General features: G+C 43.1%; 1 protein-coding gene across 1 annotated transcript; it reads left to right on the top strand.

Annotated features, from left to right (window-relative positions):
* The first annotated feature begins 5,486 nt into the window (after window positions 1-5,486).
* hlfa (HLF transcription factor, PAR bZIP family member a) lies at window positions 5,487-15,237 on the top strand. Its single transcript, XM_080857240.1, has 4 exons — window positions 5,487-5,874; window positions 6,732-7,067; window positions 12,167-12,381; window positions 13,143-15,237. Exons 1-4 carry the CDS (start codon window positions 5,760-5,762, stop codon window positions 13,356-13,358), a joined length of 882 nt encoding a protein of 293 aa, XP_080713366.1. The 5' UTR covers window positions 5,487-5,759; the 3' UTR covers window positions 13,359-15,237.
* The last annotated feature ends 1,925 nt before the right edge of the window (window positions 15,238-17,162 follow it).

Here is a 17,162-nt window from a genome sequence, read left to right as displayed (position 1 = left end):
CTTCTACTGCTATTTTTGCCCCATAAAACTCTGATTATGCTAGATGATGAAACAGAGCAAAACCGTACATCAGGCAGAAAGCCAGTTGAGTCAGCTGACTAATGAGCAAGTCACTGAGTGTGAATCAGTACCAGTGTTTGTCAATATGTATGTATGAATAGTTTTTTTAGAGGATTTTCTTCATAACTAGATGCAAATACAATGACAATAAAGGCTTGTCTTCTATCTGTCAAGGTAGATGCAAAACTGCGTTACAAAATGAATGGGAAATATTGTGACAGTTTAAATAGCAAAATAGACCAGTATTAACATGCCTGTGAATGGCTGTTATATACCTGTTACTGCGGTGGCCTAGAAGCAGAACGACATGCTGTTAGCATGGATACTGCTGACGCAGGTCTTTTGTCATCCTGGAGATGAAAGGGCTGCTGTTATAGTGAACTCGTTTCTAAAACACACTGAGGAAGATGAGCCCTCTTGAGTCGCCTTCACAAAGAGCGACAGCATGTCCAGAGAGGACACAGCCGAAGGTAATTATGATGACAGACCAGGAGTGGGAACGGCATAGGCTAACGGGAGGTGACATAAGTCCTTTTAGTTACATAAAAAATGGGGGGAAGCCTTCTCAACTCTAAACTTTCTTAATGGGGTTATTTCAACTTCAATTTCTAGTCTTTTTTACACGTAGTAGGATAGGTTTCAATAACTCCATACCATTACATATCAACATTCAAGGAGCAACGATGAGACGTCGTTGTGTGGTGAGAACTGATAGAAAATTGTAAACAACAACAATCGCCGAATCTTTTTTTATTGGTGCCACCAATAAATAAAGCAGGATTCCTGTCAATGGAAAAATGGCCTCTCCCCACCGGCGATTGTTGTTGTTTACGATTTTCTCACGATCAGTTCTCACCACACAACGACGTCTCATCTACGTGTAAAAAAGATTAGAAATTGAATGTTTATTTTTCGAGTCTCAAGCCTATAAAGTTGCACTGGGTGCCTTTAAGTTATTTAATATGTTGAACAGAAGAGCACAGCAGTGTTAAATGTAGGGAAAAACACCAGCATCACTGCTGAATTTGTGTTTATACACAACTGTGTGTTTGTGTTTACGTGAATTCAAGTGCTTTAAATGTATGTGTATGTGTGTGTGTGTTCCGGGGAGGGGCTTTAAAAGCAATACAGCAGAAACCTGAGATGTCTCACATAGGGCCAGAATATTCAATGCCATGCTTTATTGTTAAGTCAAGTTGACTCTCATTCATAAACAATTTTATGAGGTCATATCACATTAGTAGCCCAGGCTACTTACTCATAAGATAATAAATCACTTACACACTTAAAGTTAGTAAAGATCAAAATGATGAGTTGTTGACATCCGCTTTTCAATTCTAAAATCAGCGTTATGTAAGATACGATCCACTGACAATGTTATGTGTAAAGGCTAAGTGAGCAGATGTAAAAAGTAGCCTAAAAAACATCAGCCCCTATAAGATCACTGTACATGTTTGCCCTTATGCTGCCATCTGCCACACCTTTTTGGTAGCAAATTGATGTTTTAGATCCTTAAAGTCCTTTTTGGTATCAAAGTCATGTTTAAGAACCTGCAAATGGATATACAAAGAGAAATCAACCCATCCCCATACACATGGAATCTCATGGCACTCATTTCATATGGGCAGGTCGCATATATTGGCAAAACCCTTTTGGCACCTTTTGTGCTCCTGTGTTCCTGGAGATTCTGTGTATGGTTATCCATTTAGGTTCATTTGGGGGAAAGATGGGCACTGAGCAATTTATCAAACAATATAATCAAAGAGAGGGTCTCAGGTGATGTGTGCACAGGAAGAATGAAACCCTCATCCCTAATATAACTCACTTCATGTACTGCCAGGAGAGTATGTTTGCATTGCAGCTCAGGGACAGGCTATGATAGATCCCATTCTCAGAGTGACCTCATGCCTCTTCAAAATAAGAAACTGTATCTATTTTAAAAGTCCAGCACAGAAACTTTTTCCAAGAAGTTCCGTTTGATCCCAGCCAAGACCGCATTCTTCTGTGTGCTTTTAATGCCTCATGTTTAAGACTATGCATGGCTCAAGGAATGTTCCTCGAGTGTTTAGTTCTCAAGCTGTCCTAGTTGTGGTTTCACAGGAAGTTAACACCCTGATGATGGGGCCGGGGGACACTGCAGCAGTTGGGGTACTTGGGCTTGATTGTTATCCAGTTCCAGGAGTTGTCAGAGGCACAATTTGATCTCCTAGATTTATTGAAGTTTTTTAAAGGCTATGATATAACATAAATATGCCAAAATATAGCATATAACATTCACATTTATCAGTCAAATAATCCCTACCATGTTTACAACAGAAGAGAACAGGTCTAAAGAACAGGAAAGTCATGTCATTTTTTTAATATGACACTTTTGGCATGTGTTATGTGTGTGATAAAGCATATGTTAATATGTCTTCTCTCTAGTATCTCTTCTCAGTTATCTGCAGTGTTTGAGCGGACCAGATAGCAGTGTCCTAACATATATGGTTTTTCAGCTTGAGTTGATGTTTTAATGTCGATAACTTGTAGTAAATATAGCCTTAAATTGAATTTGGCTAGAACAGAAAGTTGTTTTGTTTTTCTTGTCTTTTTATGGACAGAAATAGAGAATTCTTGGTAGCCGCAGTCACATGATGCGCAGCAGTCACATGTACCCTTAGTGACTGAAGGGCAAGACCTCCTCCTCTTTGTAATGGGGTTTGTGTGTGTGTGTGTGTAGCTCATTTGTCAAGTCAGTAGCACATGTCGTCAATCTTTCACTTGTGGTTCTCATAGCAAAACACATAAAGGAGGCCATTATTTGTTATATTAATATATAATATCAGCCATGGTAAATATTCTTTCTACTTTCTGAAAGTTATACACCAAGCATATAACATCCAGGCCTTTGACTACTGTTATTTCTTAGAGATTACATAGGCTAACTAAAAGTTTAGTCAGTCTAATGGGAATGAGCTTTGCTTCAAGTTTTCAGGTATTAAATCTAACTAGAAAATGCATTTCCTGAAGGAAATACCAGTGCATGAAATGCAAAAGTTAGGAGAGGAAGAAGAAAAGAAAGAAGAGTGAAAGAAGGAAAGAAGAAAGGAAAGAAGAGTGAAGAAAGGAGAGAAGAGAGGATGAAGGAAAGAAGAGTGAAAGAAGGAAAGAAGAAAAGAAAGAAGAGTGAAGAAAGGAAAGAAGAGTGGAAGAAGAAAAGAAACAAGAGTGAAGAAAGGAAAGAAGAGTGAAAGAAGGAAATAATAGTTGAAGAAGGAAAGAAGAAAGGAGAGTGAAGAAAGGAAAGAAAAGTGAAAGAAGGAAAGAAGAGTGGAAGAAGGAAAGAAGAGTGGAAGAGAAAAAGAGAGTGAAAATATTGAAGAAAGGAGATAAAAATGGAGTGAAGAAGAGATATTGAGTGTGAGAGAAAGTAGACTGAGAGGGATAGAGAGAAAGATGGAGAGAAAAAAAAGTAGAGAATGGAAGGTGTCTTAATGTTCCTAGTTACAGTTAAATTGAGAGGGACAGAGAAGAGGTTCCTTTGATTTGGTGCAGCTGTCAGTGAAGCACAGGTGCAAGCCAGTTTAAAGACCCTATTATGATGTCATAATGGCCCAATGTAAGTCAATGGGAGAAATTTATATTCGTTTTTCTTTAATATCTTAAAAAGTATAAAGTTTAGAAAAGTGAAAAATACATAGCATAAGTGTCCTTTACAAGACCTACGCGACAAAGTTTGAATGAAGTTTCTACGTTAAGCGGTTCGGGCTGAATTAATCGCAGAAAAAGGTAACAAGAAGAAGAAGAAGAAGAAGAAGAAGACGAAGAAGAAGAAGAAGCCTAGGAATAACAATACAGGGCATTTCATGCACTGTAATAAGTGAATGTCAGCTGTCCAACTCCATCTACCATCCAAACTAAACATAAACTTATCAGAGAGGGTCACAGGATTTTAAAGCATTTCCGTTCCATTGACTGCAAATGTAATGGCTTCTGAGACTTCAGACGAGTTTCAGATAAACACATGTCCAATGTCTGAGACTCCGCCTTTGAACTAACAGCTGAGGGCACGACAACAACTCAAATCATATCACATATTTGATCTCTAAATGTCCATAACCATAAAAGCTCTCTGGGCACAAACAAAAAACAAAAAAGTCTCTGAGATTTGGTACAAAAATCACACGGCAGTGATCTCATGCCATCCCTCTTTCAGGCCTTTAGGAAGGGATCATGACTGGAAGCCTCATGCAAGTCTGTTTCTCCTCACAAACGTTCAAGAGGTGCAGACCAGCAAATATACAGCCCTGATAGCTTCTTTCACTTGCTCACATGAACTGGGTGACAACTCGGTTACTTTATGGCCAAAAGAACAACTCTGATGTGGTTACATTATGGCCAAAAGAACAACTCAAACTTCTATTGACTATGATAACTGGACAATCGTGGTTGGCCGCATTTTCCTACTCTTTTGTACTCTGGCAACAGTCTCAGGGCTAAGAGACTGTATGAAGTGTCCTACTTTTGAATACGTCACCACAATAACATAGCCTTGCTATGGCAACCACAGTTACTAAGCATGGCACATGCAGAGAGAGAGAGAGAGACTCACATATATTGCATAGCCTACAATAACCAAATAGTTTCATGCAATAACATGCATGTTGGGTGGGTTTCTTCAAAAACTTCATTCCTTCTGAAACCATGACACTGTTTAAAGGGGATCTTGAACACATGGCGTTCAATGTGCTACAACCAACTCCCTGCTGGAATTACTGCTTGGCTGCTGCTATTGGTTGAAAGTAGGTCAGGTCAACTGCGTTCATGTGACCATTTCATGGTACTAGCTTAGGCAGTTGCTGTACTCAACAATAACGTAACGTATTCCAATCTGATTGGAAGCAATGTTTCCTTAGACTCGCAAAAGCGAATGGAATTGTAAAGCGGTGAATCGTCGATGATTTAAGTGGCCATCCTGCAACGGCTCTTGTTGACAGGGAGAAGAGGGGTTTGTTTGATGTTTCCGGTCCATAATCGGGAGGGCAAAGAAAACATAGCTACTTTTAATGCGTGAACAGGTGTTCTCCCTTACTTAAAATATATTCGTCATAATCTAAGTTTGGTTGGCATGTTTAAAAAAAAAAAATGTTTTTATGTTTCAGTTATAAGCTTAAGGGATAACGTGCTGTCTAAAACTGAAAATATTATTAATAAATGCATCATTAACATACACTAATACAACAGAAATGTCCTCATTCTACATTAAGAAATGTTCAGAAATTCCGTCTTTGTTATATTTATAAAAACAACTTAAACCATTTGGTTATCCTGCGGTGAAAACAATAACAGAAAGATTTTACGTGAAACTAAATATTTTTCAAAGCTCATTAACTATAGCCTACACGGTCCCTCCCTCCTCCAATCTCATTCGCACAGGAGTGTTCATTACCATTGCTAGTGATTTGACGTCAAGGACGACAGTGTCCGCACATGGGAAAGCGAACCATTTTGGCTGAGAGAAAGAGACAGCTTTCGAGTCGCAGCTCCTAGTCACGGTCTGCGAGGACTGTGCCGGTTTGGTTTTCTCTACGGATATTTTTTTCAGTGGCTTCACCCGAGTTGCTCTACGTTGAGCATTTGTTCGATTGCGGATAAATACCTATATATTTTATTTTGTCACTGTCTTGGAGAAATAGTTTCATCTCCTTTCGTCCAGGGCTATGGAAAAAATGTCAAGACCTATTCCTGTCAACTCAACTTTCTTACCTCCGACCCATGGTGTACTGAAATCCCTGTTGGAAAATCCTCTGAAACTGCCGTTCAATCACGATGAAGGTAAACAATAACTCTTCAGCGTATCAAAGCCCGTTTTGTTGACATTGCATGCGTTAAAAGAAAAGTGTTGTTAACTTTATCCACTGAGCCATAGTTTCTGATTGTGACCGTCATATCATAACTCCGGGGGTCAAAATGTGTGCCTTCTTCATCCACGTCAAATGTCAGTAGTGTTAGAATGCTAAAAAGCTCTATTTTGCTTTAATTTGTTGATATTGTTGACTACCGCTATTCATTGAGTTGCGAACTTATCTCTTCGATGCATGTCTTGCAAGTTATTACTTTGAATGAGGGAAACAATCTACTAACCCAATAATTGGAGTTGTTAAGGTAGTGTTGATGTTGGTGGTTGTTGAGTTTATGATGATTTTGTGATTGACAGAAAGTCCTGTGTTAAGGGGATAGTTTAACAGTGGAAAAAGCACAAATTGCGATCAGACGGCACGTACGTGTAATTAAATCTACCGCAACATACTATAGAATCACAATATCTTAAATTATCGCTGGCTGTGATGAATATTCTCTGGATTTTTTTAATTCAAGAGTTCCCATTATTTTGAAAGGTGCATACTTGTTGTTGCCAATAGAGGGCGCCTTTTGGTGAACGCATTCCTTTTTAATTGGTGTTTGCTTTTTTGTTTATGATCCTCTTGACATTTTGTTCAAATTGATATGTTTACAGTGTTTAGTCATTTTCCAATTTGCTTTACAGTTGAAACATGAATGGAGAAGTAGTGGCATTAGCCAAAACTCTTTCCTTTTAGTTGAAAAAAAAAGAATGCTTCGCCCTGGATGTTTGTTGTGCCCTCTTTGCCTAGTCACTGATGTCGTTTTTAATTGTTTCTGCGCTTTTACAGGCTTTGGGAAGGAGAAAGAGAAAGAGAAGAAGCTAGAGGAGGACCCCCCACAGTCAGCCTTCCTGGGGCCCACCCTGTGGGACAAGACCCTGCCCTACGATGGGGATAATTTCCAGCTGGAGTATATGGACCTGGAAGAGTTTCTCTCAGAGAATGGCATCCCAGGCAACGCCCAGAGGGACCAAAGCCAACAGCAGCAGCAGCAGACCCTGCCCCAGCTGACAGCCCCTTCGACCCCTTCCACCCCCAGCGTGGTAGATCTCAGCAACCGGGCCGCCCCCTCAGGCCACACAGGCATGGTGCCCCAGAACTGCCTGCAGAGCTCGCCAAGATCAGGTAACACACACACACACACACACACACACACACACACACAGATATATTTATCAGAGAAGCTGTTAATTGTCAACCAAATGGTCAAAGCCTCTGGACAAATCCCGGACTAGACCTCAGCACACACACACACACACACCCCCATCCTGGTACAACCCCCTTGTTGTGACACCATTGACCTGCAGTAGGTCTGCCTTTCATGCCGTTATTGTCTTTGTAATGACATTACTGTTGGCTGGGACACTGCAGATGAATACTCAGGATGAAAGACCAGTGATCAAAAGCAGCTCTTGCACTCAGCACTGAGGGCTTGGACTCTGGACCCGCGGGGCGTAGGGCCAGCACTAAGTCCAGAGAAAGTGCAACACGTGATGTACTCTGGAGCTGGGCTGGGAGCCAACAGTCGCCATAGAACACCCTATCACCAGAGCCATGGCTAGTTTACAATGCCACACACAGGAATGGAAGATCAAAAATGTGACAAAAGACAGTTTAACACTTTTATTTTTTCCATGTACTTTGCGTGCAGATTTATATTGGTCATGAAAATATAGATTCTTCCCTTAAGAAGTCTTTGACCAACGCCTACTAGGTTGTTTTTTCGATCCCTCTGCCTTTGTTAGTAAGGGCTTCTGATTGTTTTGCACAGTGACACTGACTGCTCAAGCTCAACAAACAAGTATGTACATAACTTTCAAGGCGAGTACAATAGCAGTTCCCACCCCAAAATGTGTTGACTAAACTTTCAGGACGGCTCCAGGATCAGCTCTAAAATTAGGAAGATTATGGTGGACAGTGGGGGTTCAGAGAGAGAGCCTGATGCCCATGTTAGTCCTTCTAGACTGTTCCGAGAACTCTTCTAAAAACCCCTCACTGGAGGTTCTCCTTAGATGGCTATGAGGTTTACACATTCAGTGTTAAACCAGTTTGGAGTACTGATGAGTATTTTTAATTGCACAAGTCTGCTAAATGACAAAATCTCCGACTGAATAAAAGTTCTGCTAAATGACTAAATGTAAGTGCCAGATGAGCTCCAAACTGGATCCAAACTCCACTCCAAGAACTAGATCAAAAACAGATCCAGTGATCTGGAGTTGTGTCCTACTCACGCCACACATAGATCTATTCCACCATTTTTGGAGGCTATTGAGAGTGACATTTGTGATGCAGTGGCTCTGAGGAGATGATGCGGAAAGCTAGGAAATAGCTAACGGGTGTTATTGGGTTGAATTTGGCTTTGTGTTGAAACCAAGTGCGGTGATCAGATTTTTTGTTAAACTAGACTGGTTAGAGAAATTAGTTTTTTTCACGATAATTTGTGCTAGAATATACTTAAAACACAAGTAAACTACTGTTATGGTATGTAAGCCTGTTTTATTATATCATATTACATTTTATTATATTCTGTTATATTACATTTCATAGTGGGATGTCATATGGGGTCATATTTGTTTACACTGCCATGTGTAGTGGTGTCATGGTTAGAATGCTGTTTGGAGGGATGGCTCTATGTGCAGAATGTACTTTCTGCAGCGGTGCAGTACTTCTGTTCCCTACTCGTCCAAGTGTGTGTGTGTGTGTGTGTGTGTGTGTGTGTGTGTGTGAGTAAGTGGGCGTTACTCACGCTGATGTGAGTGTGTTGTGTTTGTGTTTGGTCTAGACCCTTCCGCACCGTCTCTCTCCCTCTCTCTCTCTCTCTCTCTCTTTCTCTCTCTGTGCACATTACCGCTCATGTGCGTCTGGCTTGGCCTCCTTGCAGCATGCTCAGCCATGTGACGGACACATGCGGGCGCCGTGTGATGTGCGGAACGGAACAGCACAACCCCGTGCGGCGCAGGGCTTTACTCCAGAGCTAGTCACGGCATGAGCCAACCTCCCCCCGCCCTCCCTCTTTCTCTCTCTCTCTTTCTCTCAATCTCTCTCAGCCTCTCTTGTCCCCCCTCCCTTCTGACTTTCACTCTCTCTCCTGTAATGTTACCTCTCTCGCTCCCCCTCCCTCCTTGGTGTTGTACTCTTTCTCTCCCTCCAGCTGCCCCTCCCTGCCTCTTGCTGTTGCTCTCAGTCACATACTGCTGCCGCTCCTTCCCTCTCTGGCTCTCCCTGTTGTTCAGTCCTTACTGCCAGACTCTGTTAGCCTGAGCACATGCTGTACCCTCCGGATATCACATTGCCTAATCCATGATACCGCCACGTGCAGGTTTTTTGTTTTTTTTTAATCTCGCACCCTGACACACTCTGTCTCCCACACACACACACACACACACACACACACACACACACACACACACACACACACACTCATCCCTCTGGCACCTCCAGCCACCATCTTGTGCAGTTGTTGTACTGTCAGTCAATGGAACTGGTGAGCGTAAACACACTCTGAGATCCAGATAAACTTTCTATCACTTTGTGTACAACCACCATGCTTGGGCCCCCAGTGGGCTTTGGTCTCGATGGTGATGGTTCAACAAAGATCTCCTCTTAAGTGCAAGGCTGCTCAGAGGCCACAAGGGCAGAGGTGGTTTACTCAACCCGAAAGCAACAGAAAAAAAAAACAACAGCATCTGATTGCCTTCATTATCATCAGTTAGACATTACTAGTTTGTCAACAAGCAGGTGAAGTTCTTCATCTTAGTATGCTACTGGGGAGCAGTGCAGTCATACTATCCCAGGAAAAGTGCACTCTGCCTTCAAAGTAAGAACGTTCATCAGTTTTTGCACTCAATAGAGAGAGAGTTCTGCTTTGGGCTGTCGTCAGTCGTTAGCTGAGAGACAATACGCAGAGTTGACATAGCAGAGGGGTTGTGTCCGAATCCGAATCCGATTGTGATGGAGGGTTTTTATGTTTTTGAATTACTTTTTCTGTTTGGGGGGGGGAGAAGGATCAGGCTGCTCTGCTTGGATAAGTGGAGGGGAATGAGGAAGCAGACCCTTGCGTGCCACGGAGAGCTCGCTGATATATCAGTGCACTGGGTATGGAAAGCCTTCCCTGTTGCTTCAAATCCTATTACTCTGTTTTCAGACTCTGGATCAGTGAGGCGGTTTTATGCAGTACCATTGTCAACAAAGCCAGTGGTGCGAAATACTTGCTTTAAATAAAATTAAATAAATGCTTCAGAATGTCCCAAGAGGATTCTGCTTCTTGAAAAGTACCACACAGCTGGTCGATTAACCAAGCTACGAAACTCCCTCGAAGTGAACAGAAAGGACTCAGAGGAGTCAGGTGGAGGTGGAGGAGGAGTAGTCAGGAGGAGGAGGAGATGCCCAGATTAGGCAAAAGATGAGCAGTAAAGGCGGAAGCTCCTGTCTTCGACACCAGCCCCACCAGACCCACGTTCTCCATTTTGTGCCCCTGTCTCCCAGTGAAGGAGAATAGGGGGCTGCGGGGGGCCCCTAACTGTCAGGGGGCTGTGGGAGATAGAGGAGGAAACACTGGCATCCGGGAGAGTTGAGCCGAGCAGGGAGAGAGGGAGGGAGGGAGAGGGAGGGAGGGAGGGAGGGAGGGGGGGGGAAGGGGGCCTAGAGTCAGGCTTAGGTCAGAGCTCCTTCCCAGACCAACAGAATAGCCACAAGCCCAGGCAAGGCCCACCTCATGCAGGATTAATGTGCTTCCCATCTGTTATTCTCTGACCCAAGCTCACGGCTAGTTCAAGGGGAGAAACGGATGCATGAGCAGAGAGGAGGTGGGAGGTAGGCAGGCTTTTTTTGGGATGATTTTCACAAGTCACTTTTTTTCCCGTAAGGCGTTGGGGAGTTTGAAAGCAACAGAAAATGTGATGAGGTTTTTGGCATTGTTTGGCACAGAGCCACTCAGATCAGGTCTAGCACTCTCTCATCTGACCATGTAGATGAGCCATCACACTATACGTGATCTGACCTGACATCACAGACTGGGACTGGACAACTCCAGGGTACTTCATGCTCCTCTTTGTTTGCATGGTGATGGATCAGGGGTTTAGGGAGCCAAGCTCGATTGATTATCTGCCCAGGGTGACGGCTTCTGGCCTGAGGTAAGAGTCAGTTGACCGAGTGTTTGAAATACCGGAGTTTGAGGTCTTGTTGACTGAGATGGTTGTCTGTGCTAATGAGGAGGGTGCTCAAACTAATCTGACTGCAGACACAAGTGATGAGCCTGAACCAGCAGAACAGGACCATGATGCTGGACGTGAGTCCCTACGTTCACACCATGCCTTTTGATTTTACTTCAATCAAGACAACTGGAACACCCAACAATGGCAACAATGGCAACAATAGCTTCTAAACGAACTAGTAGAAACAGAAATGGCCAGAAGTGTTTATACCTAAACGTATCTGTTGTAGTTTTTGTTTTGTATTTCCAACCTCACAGACTTTAGCCAACATTTCTCTACCCCAACCCACACGCTGTGTGATTACCATCTGACTGTGCACGGACACACTCCGGCAGATAGAGTAGATCTGCTTGGCTTGAGTGTGAGATTTCTCAGCGGCAATGGGCTTTGACCCCTCTTCTTAGTAATGGGCACAATTTAGGTTTAGAGTTTATCTACCACTTCCCCTTTTCTCTCTCAGCTGCCAAATGAAATGCCTTTCCTCGTTAAGCTCTTTAATTTGCCTTAATCCTACGCTGATGAGCAAGGGGGGGGCGGGGGGGGTTATGATAAACGTAACAGTCTACAGGACAGAGATGGATGGGAAGGAGATAAGTCCTCAGACATTTCTTCCTCTCAGCTGATTCAAGCATAGACTCTGATGAAAATCACATAGCATAGCTCATGTGGAGAGTGCACTGAGTTCATGACACCCTCAGGCAGAGGCTGGTGTTTGTGCCTTGACTTATTCACTGCGCTTGCTCTCCCCCTGGTGGTGTAGTTGTATAACTGCGGTATGTTCACAATAGTGGATAGACCAGTTACTATTCTGGATGAACATAACTTATTGTATACTAATACCATCAGACTATTGTCATTCTTATCTTCCATTGATGATTATGTCATCCTCCACTGAGTGTGCTAATGATTTGTAGTCAACAACCATAAGCAGAGTTGGAATCAAGATTCTAAAATGTTTTGTTCCAGAATCCATAACCTTAAAACCTTTTTTACTTTCCCTTTCTCCATTAGCTCTGCCATCGGCCCGCAACACACCAAGTCCAATTGACCCAGAGTCCATCCAGGTTGCTGTGGGCTACGAGCCCGACCCGGCAGACTTGGCTCTGTCCAGCGTGCCAGGACAGGAGATGTTTGACCCACGCAAGCGCAAGTTCTCCGCTGAGGAGCTCAAACCCCAGCCCATGATCAAGAAGGCGCGAAAGGTCTTCATTCCTGATGGCATGAAGGTGAAAGGCCTGAACAGTGCAGCTCTTTCCCCTTTTAGTTCAGCCATCTTATTTTTTTGCATTCCTGGGCCCTAGGTTTCAGTTCAGTGCTCCCAACTGTTATGTAACTCAGCAGGAAGGGTTGAGGGAAGCCAGGGAATAAAGTCTTTTGAGAGGCAGAAGAGGCTCAACACGAAGAGAGAATGGGCCGTGTGGGCGGTGAGGGCAGAAGCTAGAACATTTTCAGAGTGTGCACTTTAAGTGAACAGGTTACATTTTTAGAACCCATCACATATTGTTTTATTTTCCCAACAAAACCACTTCATAAGCTCAGATCTTTAACAGCGACAAATCGGACGTGTTAACCACTCAGAGAGACTAAATTGGGTACGGTTGAGCACATCCGAAACGCTCTGCTCTTAAATGTGGTTTGGGCAGATGCCATTTTAGAAGACTGTCAGAGCCATGTGACTCCATTCTTAAGGTCAGGGTTAACTCCAGTGACATTAGCCTAGCCACTTAAGTTAATAGCTGGTCTCTTACCCCAGAGTAGATGGGTGAGCATTGAGAAACTAGACCGGACCAGTGAAGCCAGATAAAGACATTGTACTGTACATCCCCAGGCTTTTTTACAAAGAAAAGCAATAGTTTGGGTGTTGGTTTGTGTTTCAGTGAAGAAAAGCATTGAAAGCACTGGGCTGGCATGGGTGAACTCTCTGCCTGTGTTCTCTTCTGTTGTTGTAAAAAAAAATCTCTTTCTGTCTCTCTGCACCTGACAACAGGACGACAGGTACTGGGCACGGCGCAGGAAGAACAACGTGGCGGCAAAGCGCTCCCGTGATGCCCGACGGCTGAAGGAGAACCAGATCGCCATCCGGGCGGGCTTCCTGGAGAAGGAGAACAACGCGCTGCGCGTGGAGGTAGCCGACCTGCGGAAAGAGCTGGGCCGCTGCAAGAACTGTCTGGCCAAATACGAGTCCCGCCATGGCCCCCTGTGAGCATGTCTCCACCCCACCCTTGCGCCCGCCGCCACCCTCTGCCCGCCCGGCCCTCCACCACGCATGGGCCCTTCCACCACACCATTCATTTCTCCCCCTGCACCCCGTGCCCACATCACCAGCCCCAGGGTTTGTTCAAGGACTATGCCTGCCCTAGGTGGAGAAGGGGAGAGGGGCGCCCACTCATGTGTAGACCCTGCCCTCAGTCCAATGGATGCTTCATTAGAAGAGGATGTTCTCTTTATGTTTTAAAGATTATTTTCTTTTGTTTTCATCCTCTCCTCCTCAGTCACTGCCCTTCCCAGATTCCCTCTTATCTCTCCCTACACATGTACATAGATATATTACTTGCAAAGAGGGTGTATTGTTTTTATTTTGTTGTTAGTCCTTTTCTGTAGCGACCTGTTGGTTGTTGAGCTGAACCTCTGTGTGTTTTTTTTTGCTGTCGTCCCCTTGAATCTTGTCTCACGGATGTTCAGGACTGAACGCTGTCGCTCCCTTCAGTCTCATTTCTTTTTATTTCCACAGTCTACAAGAGCAGCTTCTGGAGTGATTTATTCTCTCCTCCTTCTCCTCCTCCTTCTCCTTCTCCTGTCAACTCTCTTTGTCCTTCCACTCAGGTCTTGTCTTTTCGTTCATTGTCCTGAGGATTTGTTCCTGTAAGGAGATGTGCAGAGTTTCGGCCATGCCTGCTGTAGCTGAGCAGGGTCGATGTGTTGTACCTTGTTTAGAGATGAATGTTGTATTGCGGTTTCTCCAGAGCCTCTCAGCCCTTGTCCTCCATCGTCTTTGTGTGTAAATGCAGCCATGTAACACTAACTAGCTTCAAAACATCTTTATTATCTTATAATTATGTGTCCTGTTATGACTTTCCACGCTTAACTCTTTTCACCAGAACCGGGACGTAACTGTACAGAATTTACTTTTCCGATAAGTAAACAGTACGGTGTGTTTTATTTTTTGTGTGTCATCACTGCATCATGGAGCAATAATCCTACCCTGTTGTCTGCAGTCTGACGGCGTGCGTTGCAAGAGAACCTCTCTGTCTGCAACCACCTCTCCTCGTTACGAGGTTTTCTTACGTTCTCATTAACGCGTTCACGTGTGATCTCTGCTCGTCTTGTGAATGAGCTTCCCCTCTGTAGAGGGAGGGAGAGATGTGTCTCCATAATGCTGAGAACTTTGGTAGGAGACCCATACCCCCATAGCCCCTCAGTCCCACCCCCCCCAGCCCCCCTCAAGCCTTGTCCCCCACCTCTCCAGCTCACCTGTGCACTGATGCGTGTCTCACAATCTGATCTGGTGCCACCTCTATACTCCCTTAGTCTTGTCCTCTGCCTGGTATTTCTTCTGGATCTGCTTTCCTTATCTCTACCCTACAGACGAACTTTTGAGGAAAAAAATTTAACTTTTAATTAATATTCATTACTATTGTTGTTGTTATTGTAATTATGATTATTATTACTATTATCATTATTGGTTTAATGAATAACTCCGCATGATTTTTCAGAGCTCCTACCGGAAGCAAATTGTGAAATCAGTTTCTGTCCCCGTTTCATTTTGTTTTGTTCTTTTTGTTTTCTTTCTCAGAGCATGATAAGGAGAGCTGTTCTGTCAATCAGTACGCAGATAAACATAGTCCTCTTTACTTTTCTTCTTTATTTTGTGTAGCTATATGTTTGCCTTCTTTGAAGATGGCTGTATGAATGTATTGAATGTAAAATGTAAAAGATGTTTTTAAAAGAGTTAGTTGGATGGTGTTGTCTAATACTGTGGTTAACCCAATTAATTTGTTTACTACAGACCAAAACGTACAGCACAGATAAAAGTATATTGGTTATCAGAGATTTAATGTTTATATAAAACTATTCTATAAGTTGTTCTTTTTGTACAGTATTTTTCCTATACAATACTGGCTACATATTTTAAAGTCACAACAAATCCAGAATATTATGAAAAAATAAAAAGTATATATAAATATATATATATAAATGACATATATATATATAATTCAAATGATGTGATTCAGTGTTTTGATATATTACATTTTGCCATGGTAGATCAAGGAGGATCAAGGCACTCCAGCACCTATTCATATGGGCATTATTGTTGACACTCCTTTACCCTTGGTTGTATGGATGAAGCCATTAGCTTTTCCTGCAGTCTTTGGAACTGTAATCCATAGAGCTCAAGTTTCGCCACTGGCACGGAATAAAAAACGTGAATAAAGCCACAAGGCTGATCATTCTTTGCATCCTGTCCCAGAAATCCACCTGTCAAAAAGAGAAGCATGTTTTTACGAGTCGGGTACGATACCGCCACCAGATGTCACTCGTATACCATATTCGAGCTTCATATTCCTATTGTCCTCACCTTTGAGAATGAGATAGGTCTGTCGCAATGTCTGTTAAGGATATATTTAGCTTTAAGTATAGATTCCGAGAGGTGAAGGGTTGGAATGCTAGAAAGGAAACATGTTTAGCATCTTCGTATATTTCATTGGAGAAAAAAAAAGAATGTTCAGCAGTTGTATACAGTGAAATGATCAGTGATGTGTGTGGCTGCTATCTGTAAATGAAATCGGTTAGTATAGCTTTAGTGTGCTGGCCAAAAGTCACGGGAATGTTTAACAGACTGCGTTTCAGTAGCAAAAAAGGTTTTGCTCCTTTGCCACAAACGCAAGCCATTGGGTGGTATCCCATAAGCACACCCTAGGCTATGTGGAGAGGATGAAGCCAATATGATTTCTCACTGCCACCACCCCCCCCGCCCCTTTGAATCCTAATGGATTAAGTCCACTACCTCACCCTTAATAAAGAGATCAAATGAAACATTGCGAATCTAAATCTATTCCAGTGCCTTGAACTCAAGCCGTTCCTGTCAGGCTGCATTATTTAGATTCAACCTACCACAACCCGGATAGATTCAGAACAAGGGCTCCCATACATCAATTTCTTAACAATTAAAGACAAAGACATGGGTAAATGACCATTGTGTTAATGGCAACACCAAGACTGTTTTTACAGTGTCAAATATAAACTGGGGTTGTATTCTATCTTTTTTGTGACATTGAAAGGAGGCATAAGCATATTTATGCAGTTTCAGCCCTCAGCCTCTCCCACTCTTTCTGTAATATATAGTGTTGAATAAACTATTTCCAGTTTCTTCACTTGGGGTGTTTTCTTTCTTTTCCGACTTTTGGCACTTCGCTCGGTTCCACAGCAGAGGTATTTAAAGGGATTGGTGTTCAAGCCACCATGTCTGAAGGCCTATTGCTGCTCTTAGTTGGCAGCTGGTTTCTCCTGCCTTGGCATGAACATCCCATCTGCATTATTTAGGTTTGCCCCACATATCTGCACCTTCACATGAAGCCTGAAGCTCTGAGGAGGGTCTGCGTGACAGAACACAGTGCACATGAGTATCCCTGCACAAGCAGCGCTGTCTCTCTCCCCACACCAAGTACTCCAGGCCTCCTATATGACACAACTGTGGGGGTGAGTAGCAGGATGGATCTTTAGTAATAGCAATGGCCGTCAACTGTAAAACAGCCAAATATAATACATATACGTATTAATGAGATGCTTGCTTGAGGTTTTAAGCAGAGTTCATTAAGTTATATAAATATTTAGTGCTCAGCTGTTTACTACTACTTGTCCAATTAGATATCAAATAAACTTCTTACTGGTCTAGTTAAGCTAACCCTCAGGAAGGGTATGTATGTTCCCATTAGGGAAGATTGGGCTCTTTGCATGTGGCGCATCAGGGGCAGGCCCAGGTTCAGCCTTAGACTGTATGTGCTTTAAG

Source organism: Sprattus sprattus (genome assembly GCF_963457725.1).
Source record: "Sprattus sprattus genome assembly, chromosome: 18".
Lineage (NCBI taxonomy): Eukaryota > Metazoa > Chordata > Actinopteri > Clupeiformes > Clupeidae > Sprattus > Sprattus sprattus.
Note: the sequence above shows the minus strand (reverse complement) of the source record. Positions and strands in the feature narration are given on the sequence as shown.

What these genes read in the sequence shown, in the direction of transcription:
- hlfa (XM_080857240.1), top strand. Translation starts at nt 5,760, where the DNA reads ATGGAAAAAATGTCAAGACCTATTCCTGTCAACTCAACTTTCTTACCT. An exon ending in GCCGTTCAATCACGATGAAG is followed by an intron (nt 5,875 to 6,731) that starts GTAAACAATAAC and finishes GCGCTTTTACAG; the next exon opens with GCTTTGGGAAGGAGAAAGAG. An exon ending in TCATTCCTGATGGCATGAAG is followed by an intron (nt 12,382 to 13,142) that starts GTGAAAGGCCTG and finishes ACCTGACAACAG; the next exon opens with GACGACAGGTACTGGGCACG.